At 43.3% G+C, this 14,877-nt stretch overlaps 1 protein-coding gene across 1 annotated transcript; it reads right to left on the bottom strand.

The window, feature by feature from the left end:
- Positions 1 to 8,276: 8,276 nt before the first annotated feature.
- Positions 8,277 to 14,783, bottom strand: LOC112117300 (THUMP domain-containing protein 2-like). The gene is made up of 3 exons (XM_026647015.2): positions 14,578 to 14,783; positions 11,924 to 12,041; positions 8,277 to 8,768 (listed from the first exon to the last, which is right to left on the bottom strand). The coding sequence occupies exons 1-3, from the start codon at positions 14,612 to 14,614 to the stop codon at positions 8,426 to 8,428; spliced, it is 498 nt and encodes a 165-aa protein (XP_026502800.1). The 5' UTR covers positions 14,615 to 14,783; the 3' UTR covers positions 8,277 to 8,425.
- Positions 14,784 to 14,877: the final 94 nt, after the last annotated feature.

Here is a 14,877-nt window from a genome sequence, read left to right as displayed (position 1 = left end):
AGTACTATTGATGACACACCCCTTGTTTCTGCAGGGGACAATATTCAAGGGACACCCCTTGTTTCCAGAGAACAGGGTATTCATAACACATCTCATGTTCCCAGAAGGGACAGTATGCAGGACACACCTCTTGTTCTCAGGAGGACTACTATGAATGAGTCACCCCTTCTTTCTGGAGGGGACAGTATTCAGGATACACCCCTTATTCCCAGAGGGGACTGTATTCAGAACTCTGACCCCCTCACCCTAACCCTACCCTAACCTCACCCTCACCCTATCCTCCTAACCCTTACCCTACCCTACCAACCCTATCCCCAACCCAACCCTGACCTAAACCCCTAACCCCAACCCTATCCATGTTCTAAACAGACACTGAGCCTACTCCCCAAAAGCTACCCCACACTTGTTAAAATTTACATCCCTTTCACTGTTACTCATAGGATTCCATTTAAATGATATTTTCACTTACTCATCATTAAACACACATAATGCTGTCAACCCTCATGGTAAGAACACCCATGTGCCCTGCTACTGACTCAAACTACACAACTCACTGCTGAAATTATGCATAATGGATCCTTCAACATACATGTACACTTCTTTCCTTTTATTAAATGTGTGTGGGTGAAGGCGGGTGCCTCAGACCCAGATCTCACATTCAGACTAATCCCCATATGTCCTCATAGCACAATGAAATCTATACCAAGCTGCTTCATCTAATGCCTGCACCATTCAGTACAGCTACACCTAATACTGTGAATGCAGCTGGAGTGAATGCAGATAATTCCCAGCAGCTATTGCCAGCTCAAGGGAGGAAGAGTTAAGATTGCCCTGGCATGTGCATTAACTCTGTATTTCCTGATTTTCAGAGGTTTGAGTTTTGCTGGGCTTGACATTCTGGAAAGGCACAAGCTACCTCCAGGCAACCGTAACTCTGCGTTAATGAAGGTTTTTTTGGCAGTAAATCAAAGCAGGCACTTCATTAGGATCTATGCAGTTCAGCATAAACATAAACTTCAATGGTAACTGGACTTTGCAAATGCTCTTCCACTATTTGTAAAACAAGAAGCCACGAGTCTTCAGAAATACTGCTGCACAACAGCATTGGGAGGTACTCTATTCCTTTCACAACACTCTGATTTGCAGCATAACCTCCAGGCTTGATGAATACAAAAAAACAAGCTCTAGTTGGTTCAGAATGCAACAGCCTGCCATCTTAACAGTATAAACACATGGCCTTAATCTCGCTAGCCATAGCCATCACATCCCACAATGGCTATATTCCTCAGAGAGTGTGTGTAGTCCATGCTATACAAGCATGCCTATCTCTGTACTGTGTGTGTGTTGCATGCTACACCTGTGTGCATCTCTCTTGTGTGTGTGATGCACACTATACACACGTGCAAATTGTTCTACTGTGCGTGTGTACATGGTGCACACTATACACGTGTACCTGGGTGTAGTACACGCTACAGTGTGCATCTCTCTGCTGCGTGTGCAGGCTATACGTGTCTTTCTGCAGGCGGCGTAGCTCTCGGGCACCGACGGCTGTTGCATGGTTCCGCTCGGAACCACCACTTTCCCCCGCTACAAACAAAGCTGAGCAGTGCATTGTGGGAGATGTAGTGTAATGTCCACTGCCTCCATCTCCCATCAGCAGCTGCGGCCCCGCGGCACCACGGGAGATATATGTGGTGTCCCTGCTCTGCCCAGTGCACCATGGGAGTTGTGGCTCCAGCTTGCTGCAGTAAACCCCAGGCCCCCAATCCACTGTCAGTCCTCGCCAGGCGCCCCCATTCTTAATCCCATCCATCTCCGCCCGCTTCTACCCCCGAGTCCGCACCAGCTCCCCCGGTCGGAGACCCAGGGCAAGTTGAGCACTTACCGAGGCAAATAAACTTCCGGTCGTTGTTCCCAGTGGGACACGATTAAGCAATGCCATGGCAACTTCCGGTCACGTTCCCAGTGGGGCCCTGTTAGCGCACGTACCAGATCAATTTCACTTCCGGTCAATAACGGTCTCCGTGAGAGACTGCGACGTGGTGGGAGTGCGGCTATTAGCCAAGGTCGGAGGAGCAGGCGGCGCCCGCCCTGATGCTTCTTAGTGCGCCGTGAAGGATACGTGAGAGGAACAGATTAATGTGCGGCGCCCCGCATGGCCCGATACCTCATGGCAGTTAGAGCATCGAGGCGCAATGCATCATGGAAGTTGCTGTCTCCTTTCCCCCATTGCATCATGGGAGTTGTAGTCCCCACCTTGCCACGCCTTATACCCGCCTGGTTCTTTCCAGCGGTGGTTTCAGGTTAGTTGAGGTTTTGCAGGTTCCAGCCAGTGGCACAGAGTCACTCCCCGGAGTGTCGCCCCAGCAGTCCCCTGGTAATGATACCATGTATCTGGCTTTAAGGCTGTTCTCTGCATGTTTTCCCCAAGTTCTGGGGACAGTCCTGGTTCCGGAAACACCCAGCAATTGCAGGTGTGCGTATAGCACTGCGCACATCTCCAGGGCTTGCATGAGCAGGGCCACACTCTTTACTGGTCCAGTAGAATAAAGGACAGATTTCTGTCTTTATACATCAGAGCTTTTTGGAATCACTGAACAGAAAGTCTGCACTACAAACAAATTTTCCAGTAAATGTTAATTAGTAGTCGATACTTCTAACTGCACCATGACAAGTAGCCTTCAGGGGCATCTCTGTGAGGACTGGGGTGGTGTGTTAACATCATCAGAATAGCTTGAGTAGCTCCTAGGCAGGGCTCTTCACCAATTCAAAGGAAGGAATATGTCCTCATCCCCATATTACAGATGGGGAAACAAGCACAGGATTTTTTCCCCATAGCCATTTTCTAGTAAGTGGTGTGTGCAACGGGGGCATTATGGAGTAGACAACTACTTCACTGCCTTACCCTGTTTATCTTTCTAGTTCAGTAGCCTTATCCTGATGGCAAGGCTTACAAATACTATGTAAGGACATAAAAATCATTTATTTCATAGCAAATATGTAAACAAGCAACCAAAAATCCTTATGAATCAAGAAAATAATGTGGAAAGTAACACTTGAAATTAAAGTGAAGACATTGGGTTTTATTAGTAATTATTCATTCCCCCAATAACAACTTCCAGGGAAGCTCCACATTATTAATAAATTGCTTATAAAATACCTTTTATAGTGAACTTATTTCATGCAATAACCAAAGCGCTCTCATGTTTATACATTTCAAACAGTAATTACTCTATATTTAATGTGCAGCCAATTTGTGGCTTTTAATTTAAATATTCTTTGAATTAGAAAGCTTGGCTAAAAATTGTATAACTGTATAAAGTATTTTTTGCAAAGACAAGGTTCAACATTTTTACCCGGGAAGATGACTGGAGCCGGTCTTGTCTGGGCTACATTTACTGTTTGTCCAACAGCATTACTTTTATACTACTGTTACTAGAAGGTCCATCCTTGCAGATTCGTATACATACAAGCGCTGTTACCACAAGTAGGATGAGGTCCATAGCTAGAAAAATTATGCTTCACATGAAACAAGTTTAGCTTTCCTCCCCAGGTAGGGAGGATGAATAAGAATGAAGGAGGTCGTGTGATCAACTCAGGCCAGACCTCGAGAGATGAGGAACAGGTTCCTGGGGTAGTTCCTAGGGAAAGGAGCCTAACTTCAGCTAAGTGGGGCTAGAAGGGCCAGGCAGGCCAGATGCCTGAGAAGCTGTAACTGGGATGAGGCAGTAGCTGCAGATGTGTGCTGCAAGGAGCAAGAATGTCTCCTGTAGGGAAAAAAGGAACGACCCCATCTCAGGGAAGGCAAGCTCCAGGTACAAGGAGAGAGGGTAAACTGAACCCAACTCTGGGAATGAGGGCTGGGGACCCTTGACTCAAGGAGTGTTTGAAAAAAGCAGACACTCAGGGATGAGGGGCTGTTCTCAGCTTGGAACTGAGGTGAAGACTCTGGTCAGGTTATATTAAAATGGACCCCAGACAGGGAATGCTTTGATTATCTTACTTGTGTGGACATGTTAAAGGGCCTGGAGCAGAAAGAGAAACTGAGGCTGGGCTCTGCAGACCCACCCCAAGCCACAAAGGGGTGCTCAAAAGGCAGGTAATCCTGTTACAGTCCAGATTTCTAAGAAAAGGTCCTGATTAGCTGTAGCTGTGTAGGAAGATAACTTCTCTATCGTTAAGTGCTGTTGTGCCACAGGACAGGTAGTAATGTCTTCCCTGCTGGACAGCTGGATCCTGGGAAGTGTCCACACGTGTTTATTTCCCTTCTTCCTTCGCTGTCTCTTCTATAATGTGTTGGCCAACACACTCTCCTTGCCTGTCATCCTACTGTTTCCCTTCACAGGACATGGGTAGGAGTACAAACCTGTGGGGATGTAGACCTGGTGTCAATGGTTCTCTGTGCATAGATGGGTCATGTTGGGTACAGATTTACTGGGATGGAGGGAAGTGACTTGCTGCTGCCTCTACTCTAGAGCTGACAGGAGCTGCCTGCTTCCCAGAAGTTATGTCTTAAGTGCTTGATGTCCAGAGCCCTCAACAAGAGCAGCAAGAGGCCATTTGCAGGGAGCGGGTCCCAGTGTGCAGGCCCTTGCAGAGGGAGGTAGTAGAGACCTGGCACCTCTCGTGGACAGGCACATGTGCCTGCTTCCCAGCATCCCACCTGTGACCATGGCACAGTAGGGTGCTCAGTCAGGCTGGAGGTGCACACTGGTCATACTTGCCTTTCATGACTCAGGGGAAAGGCTGCTGGGGAACTAGCACTCCCTGCTGGGAGAGGCAGATTCTGGCCCAGGAGCCATGCCTGACCCTGTGTAAGTCTGTCCACTTGGCATGCATGTCTGGTTCTCCCAGCTATTAAGATGGTGTGAGTTGGGCATGAAGCAGGTGGCAGCTTCTGTCCTATGTAGCCAGGCTGGGACCCTTATGTGACTTCTCACTGCACTTGTGCCCTACATGGGCATCTCCAAGAGGCACGGAAAGATGTCTGAAAGTGACTCCCATTGAGGTACTACCTTTGAGGGTCTAGGGCTACTTACCCTCCCCCACACCAGGGTGGGAAAGCATGTAAGGCCTGTACCAGCTCACTGGTGGGAAACTGACAGGGTGGAGAGGCAGATGCGGGTGGCTTTGCTCAGCAAAGCTGCCCCCTTCCTTCTGAAGTGTGGCTTCCACATGGGGATCCATGCTGAGAGGGCAGCAGCAGTGCTCTCCTTGGGTTAGCTGCCCACCCATGACCCCAGGCTTCCTCTTTAAGGTCTTCCTCCACTAGTATTACTATGACTGGTAGGGCGATTTCCTTGGCTCCTGCTAGTAGGCCACAGCCTAGGAGGATGAGAACGGGAGATAGGATTTCTTTGTGTAAGGGTCCAGATGCTGCTGCAGAGGTGTAATGCCCTGAGGGCTGATATGGAAATTTGGCTCTGGTAGCAGGAGTGGGTGGGAATCCTGTTGTTTTGGGTATCTACTCTGTGATATTTGACAGTCTGGGCTCACTGTGTCCTTTCTCCTTCATGACCCAGGCTGTGTGGCTTCAACTCCTATCCCCACTGTGTGCTCTTGTTCTCAATGTCTGGTAAATGTGAGACCCGTGGCACTGAGCCTTTGGGGTTGGCATGTGAGAACTGGTGTGTTGGACCCAGACTGGCCATTTTTTTTATTTCCTAACAATTCCTTGTCTGTTTTAGGAGTAGGGATCTCTCAAGCCCTGCCAGGAATGCTGGAGGTTATAGCTAAACCTTCACCATGAACCCTCACCCACTCAGCCATGAGCAATAACCTCTAATCCCTGAACATTGAGCATTTACCACTAACTCCTAAATGATGAGTGCTTATCGCTGACTCTTAACCCCCAACACTGTTCAGTGAGAAAAAGCACTGAATCCTTAACTGGTGAGCACTCAGCCCTGACCCATAACCCCTACTGGCTGAGCAGTGAACATCAACCCTTAGCCCCTAATGCTGAGCACTGAGGGGCAATCCAGCACTGATAACAGCAGAGTGCTCAACCTTACCCTGCAACCCCTAACCACTGAATGTTAACTAGTAACCCCATGCTCAGCCCCTTTTCAGTGAGCAATAACCCAAACCAATAATGGTTGAACACTCAGCACTGACCCTTAACTGCCTACACAATTAGGGAGCAGGGAGAGAGAACCCTAGACCCCTCACTGCTGACCCAAAAACATTTAGTGAGAGAAAACCGCTAAGGCCGGACTGGTGAGCTATAACCACTAGCCCAGGAGCAGTGAGCGATAATTGCTGAGTGCTCAGACCTAACCCTTAACAGCTAAAAAGTGAGCAATACCATCTAACTCCAGATTGGTGAGCAATAAATTAAACCCTGAGCTGTTTAATGTCAATAAAAAAAAAACTGCAATAGCTGCTCAAAAGAACATGAGTAGCACTGCACTGATCTCATACCAACAGAACACTAGATAGTTAGATTTATTCTAACATTAAAAGGTTGTATATACCTAAAGTAAAATATAAATGGGTTTTAGTAGTTTTACATCACATTTTTATTTAAGTAATTGCTACAAAAAACCGATTCATTAGAGACACTTCAGTAAAGGCTTCCAATTCCCCTTAGTGCTGTAGCCTACAGGTATAGGTATTTGCTAGATGAGGCTTAGGTGTAAATTAAGGCAATAATGCAATGAGCCTACAAGGCCTGTAAGACAATAGTTTAGCTAAATTAAGGCACAAGGTCCAAAAAGGCTTAAGCATAAGTAGTTAACCAAAAGTAACCCTAGATAATATGATTTTAAACAATAAAAATGCTGTAATAACTAAACTGTTGACAAGTAACCACGAGATACTAGTTCATAGCATCTTGAGATATTTTAAGTTAGGGACATCAGCAGCTGTCTGACAACAAGACTGTCATGGTAACTGACTGAATTATATGCTAATAAAATTAAGGTAAAAGGATTAATCTATTGGAGAAGGGCATCCCAACATTACGGTGAGGAACTGATGATGTTCGTCCATCGTTATCGATGAAGACCTCAACAACTCATTCTTTCGATGACCGGGCTCTGTGCGTCCGAAGATGACTGATCAGTCCAATTTGGGCGTGGAACGTCCTATCACACGTCGGGCAGACATGTAATGGCACTGTCGATTGTGGAAGCACTGTCGATTGTTATTCTCCGACACGATGATGTATGAGCAGCTCTGGACTTGCGCAGCTCATGCTTTTTTTCAGCCTCAGCAATACGCCTCGCCTCAGAGGTATTACTGCCTGTGTGAATGAGGCTGCGCCATGCTGGACGGTTCAGTGTGAAGGTTTCCCATGTGGTGGTGTTGATCTCAAAGGACTTCAGAGAGGTCTTCAGCGTGTCCTTGAACCGCTTCTTTTGTCCTCCATGGGAGCGCTTTCCCTGAGTGAGTTCTCCGTAGAAGAGCTGTTTAGGAATGCGTTCGTCTGACATTCTCACGACATGTCCAGCCCACCTGGTCTGGGCTCTCATCAGCAATGTGTGAACTGACGGCAGACTGGCTCTAGTAAGGACATCAGTATCGGGCACTACAAATAATGAAAAGGGCCTGAAACCCCGTCTGAGTATTGCATTGCGCATGGTGGCATAAGTGTAACACATTATAAAAGTTGTATCCCACCCTGTGTGCCTTCAGAGATGCCAAGATGACGACTGATGGTGATGGGGAAGATAACTAACACTGCAGGTTGTTTTGCACGGGATGGTGTAAGTATCTGGATTCTCAGCACATTCTGTACTCTCTCTACCTGCCTCGCAGGGTTTAGAGTGTTTGTGACTTTGCTAACTGTATTAATAAAATTATTATAAATACAGTGTGATTTCCTAAGTGTGAGTGTTGCAACCATGCACCTTCAGGCTCCCAACCGAACAGGAGTTCTGATAATACTTTGCCTGATCTTGGTACAAGAACCTATCAAATTTCAATGCTATTTGGGGAAACTAAATAATATTACTAATCGATATACAATCAATAGATCTGACACAGTGCATGTGTTTCCTATTCTAACTAGGTAAATGTTTAGGAAAGCAAACCCACAGTGGCAGCAAGTTAAATCCTATACAAATCACTCCTAGAAGAGTGTGGACCAAACCATGAGACCCTTGCTCAGTTTTTACTCATTAAGTAAACGGATGCTTTGCTTGAGTAAGGACCTCAGGATTTGGCCTCATTTCAGTATTTTATTGTGGCCAACTTAACATTGTTGGAGGACTGTCTCCGCCATCTTGTGACTACTGAATTCTTTAGCAAAGAAAGCAGTAGATGGGGGGGGGGGGGGGGGGGGGGGGGAAGGAATGCTGTAAAGTTGTCCAAATAAATTTGCTTACCAGTTGCACAATAAGGCCCCAAATTAGGACCAACATGGTTCAGTTGTTTCAGTGCAATATACTTTCAAATAAGATCCATGTTCACTTTCAGAATTCTACTGCATTCCAGCACCAGGTATCTTCCTATATTTGTATATGAAAGCATCTGTTTTTCCAAGGCTAACTCCATAGGATTCTACTGCTGCCAAAGACCCAAAGCATGTAATGTTATTGTTGAAGTGTTCAGTTTCTACAACTTTAATTGAAGAGGAAATACTTCTTGGACTCCCATTTTTCTCTTTGGGATTCAAGTCTTTCACCACAGCAGCTCCATTCTTGTTGTCAATGGTGGCTTTCAAAGATGTATCATTTTCAACACAATTGCTAATACAGCCACCCATGTGCTTGTGGAGATCTTGACTCACAAGTAATACAACTGTCCCTCCAACATGAAGCACTCTGACAGTTTAAAAAAACAAAAAACAAAAAACATGGTTAGTTGTGCATGCTTACTAGGCTGTGCATTCTATCTATGGACTCCTCATGCCCCTATTACTGTAGTATCTAGGCACCCTCAATCAAAATCAGAGCTATGACCATTCTTTGCAAAGAACAAGTCAGTATCTGTCACCCTTCAAGGATCACAGAGACACTGGGATTTTAGATGCTTTGGCCCTAATTCAGTGAAACACTTAAGTACATGCTTAGGTTTCTTGTTTCATCATAATCAGTAAAACCTTTTGCAAACTGTTGTAGCTCCACTCTACATTTTTCCCTAAATGGAGAAGCTGGACCCTTCTTGCCTCAGCAATATTTCTGACTTGGGGAAATGAAAAGCATTTGTTATAGATAAAGGTGGGTCCAGCTGTACTGCTGACATTTCTTCTCAAACTGAACGGATGATCTCCCTCAGACACCTTTTCCAGACCTAACTGATGGAAGTTGGAGGCTTTGGACTGATTTTCCAGAGCCTCTAAACTACAATGTAAAAGAAGTATTTCCTATGACAGAATAAGGGAGTTTTTAAACTGACCTTTTCCTTAGGCTCATCTACACTTACAGTGGTGTTTAGAGTACAGACACTGCATGCCCAGATAGTATGGGCATAAACAAAACTGTAAAGGGTGAAGCACTGTTTAGGTGAGTAGTTACCTGCATAACTGAACCCTAGGATATACACCCTACATGGGCTCTCTACATGCCCAAGCAGCGTCTCCCACGTCCATTCTGCTATTTTTAGCAATGTAGCGTCCTGCAGGCTTCCGGCTGCTGGAGCCTTTCCTTGCTGCAAGGAAAGGTTCTGGCAGTGGGGTGCTGCTGGAGCCTTTGCTGCTCTGTGTAGCTCCACACCATAGTGAGTGTGGATGCAGACTGCTTTTCACTGTATAATGTAGCTACACGTACGATTCATGCCACCGGAATTGTAGTCAAGTGTAGTCACGGTCTTAGTGAGATCTAAATTATTGTCCTCAGTTTGTTCTATTGATTCCTAAAGCTTTTTAATCTGAGGAAAGGTGACATCAAATTGCACATAGTTTAAAATCAAGTTATATAAATTACCTGTTAGGAGCTAACATTACAAGAGCCACTGGAATGCTTGAGCCCCAGAGCGGAACTGCTCCCATCTGAAGACTGCTCACAGCCAGCAGGTCAAATAAAAGGCTCTCATTAAGTCTGTTGGTGGAACTTCTCCAGCAATTTTTTTCCTTGTTCCCATATTCAAGGAAATATCTTTGCCCGAGAAGATCCACCAAGAGAGAAAACAAGACCAGAATGGAACAGAGCTCTAAGCAAGGCCAACAAGAGAATAAAGTAGATAGTTTGCAAAAAGAAAAAGAGAAAAACACACACACACACACACACACCAACAACAGATGATTACATCGATACCTGTCTGGTCTGACAAAAAGGAAAATCAAATACAATGGCTCAACCTTTTCTGTACCAGGACCCCTCCCACAGAGCCAAAACATAAGGGAGGTCACAACCCCCTGAAACTTGTTCTGATTGCAAAACTTGAAGAACCCATGATCTAATACAACAAACCTCCATTAAAAGTGTATTACTACTATATCCCATAGTCTAGTTACTCTTCCAACTGCAGTGAGACTTAAAGTAAATTCCCTCTTTCCCAAAATTAGGGCCACCAATAAATAGGGCAACAGATCACAAATACAACTGACTAGTAAAGACCTCTTTACCTTTCTTCACCATAGAAACAGAAGTTTCTACACTCCACTTTTTGGTTTATGCTCTGCCCACCAGTCTCATTTTTGGAGATGTATACTTTTGGCATGGTGCTCATTTTGAAAATTTATTTTTATGGGGACCATTAGGACTGCTTGTGTTTTGTCCGTCCCCCCCCCCATTTAGAGCCATTTTCAAGGTTAGAAGAAAGCCTGTTTTCTTCTGAATTTTTTTTACATATTTTAATTAAAGTTTAGTAAACAGAGGAATAAAGTATTAAGACAAATATGATAACAGGCCTTTTTAGAGATGAAAGCAACGCCTTTATTTAAAAAAAATGCATACAAATATTAGTAACAGAACATGCATTTTTAGAGAAAATAAAGGGGAGTGGGTTAAACAAGAAAGTGAGAGAGGCAGTAGAACAGCCAAGAAAAGCAAAAGCCTTTCAGCCTGTTACAGAAAAAAAGAGGCTGCAGAGAAAGTTTTAAAACCGGAATGGAAGAAAAGTCTGTCTCTCTCACTTTGTCTCTTGTTTACCTTCCCCTTCATTTTCTCTACAAACATGTTCTGTTGCTAAAATGTAATGCCTTTATTTAAAAAATGCATTAAAAAAAAACCCTCTAAAAATGTGTTATATTTATGCCTTAACACTTTATTCCTTTGTTTTCTAAACTATTTAAAATGTGTAAAGCTTATTTTCTTCTTTAAAAAATTCTCTTTTTTTCTAACCTTTAAAATGGCGCTAAATGTGAAAAATCACACAAACAATACTAATGTTCCCTATAAAAGAAATATTAAAATGGCTACCAAGCCAACAGTGTACACCTCTAAAAATGAGACCAGTGCGTGGGACATAAACCAGAAAGGGGGCATGGAAACCTGTCAAAATTTATGATGAAAGGTAAAGTTGTCTTTACTATTCTACTGTTGCAAAAGCATCTTAAGACTCCTCTAGTATCAACAGAAATGAACCATTTAGAATCATCTGGTATGAGTGTCTAAACTTTGACAGCTGTATGCTTCTCAGACCACCACTGAAAACACAGCCAGCTTTCAAAATAACCTCTACCTGAAAACAGTAGGAAGGGTGAAGGTTCTGTCACCACATTGACTTGTAGAAAGAGTAACCCCTCAGTTCAAGAATGCCTCGAGGACGTAACATAACATACATGCGTTGACAGCTCTTACTGCTGTCAAAGCTTCCACAGATTGCAAGGCAAGACATGAAACACCTCAAGTGATGCTCTGGAGAAGTGGATTTGTGAGGAATAATTGTATGCAACATAGACATATTTAATTTTTAGCTTTTCTGGGTCCAGACCACAGAATTGGGGGTCATTTAGAGTAGAGATTTTTATGCTCATGATTACAAACAAGTATAGAGTTTAAAAAATACCCTAAAGTGTTTCAAAGATTATATATACCTTTCCATTTCTCGAAGAATATTTGGTAGAAGCTTTATGTCTTTTGTTATCTTGAACTTTTTCCCAAATGGAATGTCCGAAATCACAACATCAACACTTTCTGAAGGTAAGGGCAATGCTGCAAAACAGAAGTCAGATTCTTAAATTTGGCTAAACTTAAGAAAGAACAGTGACTGAGTAGCAACCACGGTTCAAGCATGTTGACAGCAAAGATCCTCACTCCTGTGGAGTGCATAGCCTCAGCACAGTGTTCAGAACTTCCAAAAAAACCATGGTTATTGAGGCAATGTATATGCTCCCTCATAAAAGGAGCCACAAACTCAACTCTGCCCCAGTCCCTTTCAGCTTCAACAGAATCCACATGGACCCACCCTGAAAGGTAGACATGGGGGAAAGGGCGTATACAATTTATGCTGTCAATCTCCACAAAGAATTACAATAACTAGATAAACTTTTCTCTCCTTTGCATCTGACAGCATAGATCCCCCAACCGCTGCAGATAAACTAGCAGTGACAACTCTCTATAGAAGTGGTCTAAGAAGAACTAGAGTGGAGAACTGTTTTCCCAATTTGGGCATCCAAACTGGAGGATAAGCCACAGGATAATAGTACACTGAATATATAAACTGACCATCAAGGAGCAGGTTTACAAGTCTTAGGCTCTCTCTAGACTACCACTTTTGTTGGTAAAACTTTGTCAGTCAGGGGCGTGAAAAAATACCCCCCTGACCGACATAAGTTTCACTAACAAAAGTGCTGGTGTGGACAGCACTATGTTGGCAGGAGAGGCTATCCTGCCGGCAAAGAGCGGCTACATGGGAGACCTTACAGCAGCGCAGCTGCAGTGGTATAGCTGTGTCACTATAAGGTCCATAGTGTAGACATAGCCTTAGTGAAGGAGGTGATCCTAAGACCTGTTGAGTTTGCTATGAACCTGGAAGAATGTATTGTAAGCATCTGAGGGTCTTACACACCTCCAAGCTTATGACATTGTTATAAAACAGCGGTTCTCAAACTTTTTTATTGGTGACCCCTTTCACACAGCAAGCCTTTGACTGTGACCCCCCCCCCCAAATTAAAAAAAACATTTTTATATTTAACACTATTATAAATGCTGGAGTCGAAGAGAGGTTTGGGGTGGAGGCTGACAGCTCGCGAACCCCCCAGGTAATAACCTCATGACCCCCTCAGGGGTCCCAACCCCCAGTTTGAGAACCCTGTTATAAAACATTTCATCCATCAACACCACGCAGGAGGCACTCAAGAGATGTGTGACAGGGGACACCTATGGTATCTGCTAAAAGACCTAAGAAACCTAGAAAACAAGAAACCCCAAGGACATCTTAACTATCCTCTTTCATTACTAGAAAGAAACCAATGCCATTAGTGTAGCTTCAGTCCCATATTCCACTAAAGGCAATGGTATAAAATGAGGGCATGATTTAGTTTTAAAGTGGGAGTTATGTGGTTAACCTTGCAGGCACTTTACTTACAAGAATAATTTGCTCAAATGCACATGTTAAATTGAAGGAAGTGATGCATTAGATCTTTCATACAGAATCTGGTTACAGGCAGGCCTGGCTGTAGCCAATTTAATTTTGATTTTGAGCTGCTTTCTTTGAATTGCTTCTCCAGATGCCACAATTTTCTATGCCAGCTCTAAGTGATTTTCTTTTACTGAAGCTATACGAAAAGGCTAGTCTCTTGAGAATGGCCTTAGCTGTTTCCCAGAACATTCTTGGACCAAGACGTATGGTAAATTGTTTTGTCTATGAGCGAAATAGCCAGCTATGCATTCTTTTGAAAAAACCATGAAATTAATATACTCTGACCAATGACTAAGATACAACCACGAAGCACCAATTACTTCCTCAACAAGGGTATGGTTTGAGTTCAGAATACATCTAATTTTAAGTATCCTAAGCCAAGCCAAGTCCAGTGGAGGGCTCTAAAACCAATCAGGTAAGAAACAGATATTACAAGGGAAGGAGTACTATACATTCTCCTTCATCTGAATACAAGGTAAGGTGTCAAATAGAGACGATCTTTTGCTAACTGCTGTAATGAGTTTTCATACATGGGTAATTCAGGTCCAGATTTGGAGGACTTGTCCAGATTAAGTATCATATCATAAAGCAATTATCTTCTCCTAAAATCAGCCCATAAATTGAGAACAAACTGACAGCATTTTCCAGGAAAAGGCCAGGGTCATTAAATTTATCCACTGCAAAAGATAATGATTCATTAATTGGCTTAAGTTATCATTGCAGAAAAATTTGAGTTACAAGTTGCAGCAGATCACAGGGCTTTATCTTTGTATTATAATAGTTAACTAGAACTTTTACCTAAACAATGACTTTTTTTGACTGGGCATTTCACATAAGATACAGAGTAATAGTAGTGATTTGCCAAACCCTAGAAATTAATATATACAGTATCATTTTGTTAATTTTTTTGTCAAAACATAAGGGGAAGAGAACAGAAAAACAGCAGGTCATGAACATAAAGGAAAGTGTCAACCCAATCATGTATGAAAAGAGTCAAGGACTCTAGGTTTTAGTATACTTTAACTCACAGCATTAACTATAGTTCTAGAACTCTGTTTAGAGTCCTTAACACATGCTTTGTCATTCTAAAATATTTTCAAATATTACCTATGACAGATGCTTTAAGTAACTCAATTTTATCCATCAAGCCTGCAGCCTTAATGTTTTCATGTGCACCTTGTAGCTGCGAATCATTTATATCAGCACCCAAGTAATGTACATTCTGTTGGAGGGGAAAGGAGAAATTTTTATTATGCAGAATAAAACATAATACTGAATATTTTTACACATTTAAGAGTACAAGTTGTTCTTCAAAGGCAAGACCTCTGGGTGAGATTCAGTGCTGCAGATCTTACAATAACAGAATATAACTCAAAGTCCAGAGAGAAGAGATGCAAAAGTAGCTTT

Source organism: Terrapene carolina, unplaced genomic scaffold, assembly GCF_002925995.2.
Source record: "Terrapene carolina triunguis isolate 2854851 unplaced genomic scaffold, T_m_triunguis-2.0 Scaffold50688, whole genome shotgun sequence".
Taxonomy (NCBI): Eukaryota; Metazoa; Chordata; order Testudines; family Emydidae; genus Terrapene; species Terrapene triunguis.
Note: the sequence above shows the minus strand (reverse complement) of the source record. Positions and strands in the feature narration are given on the sequence as shown.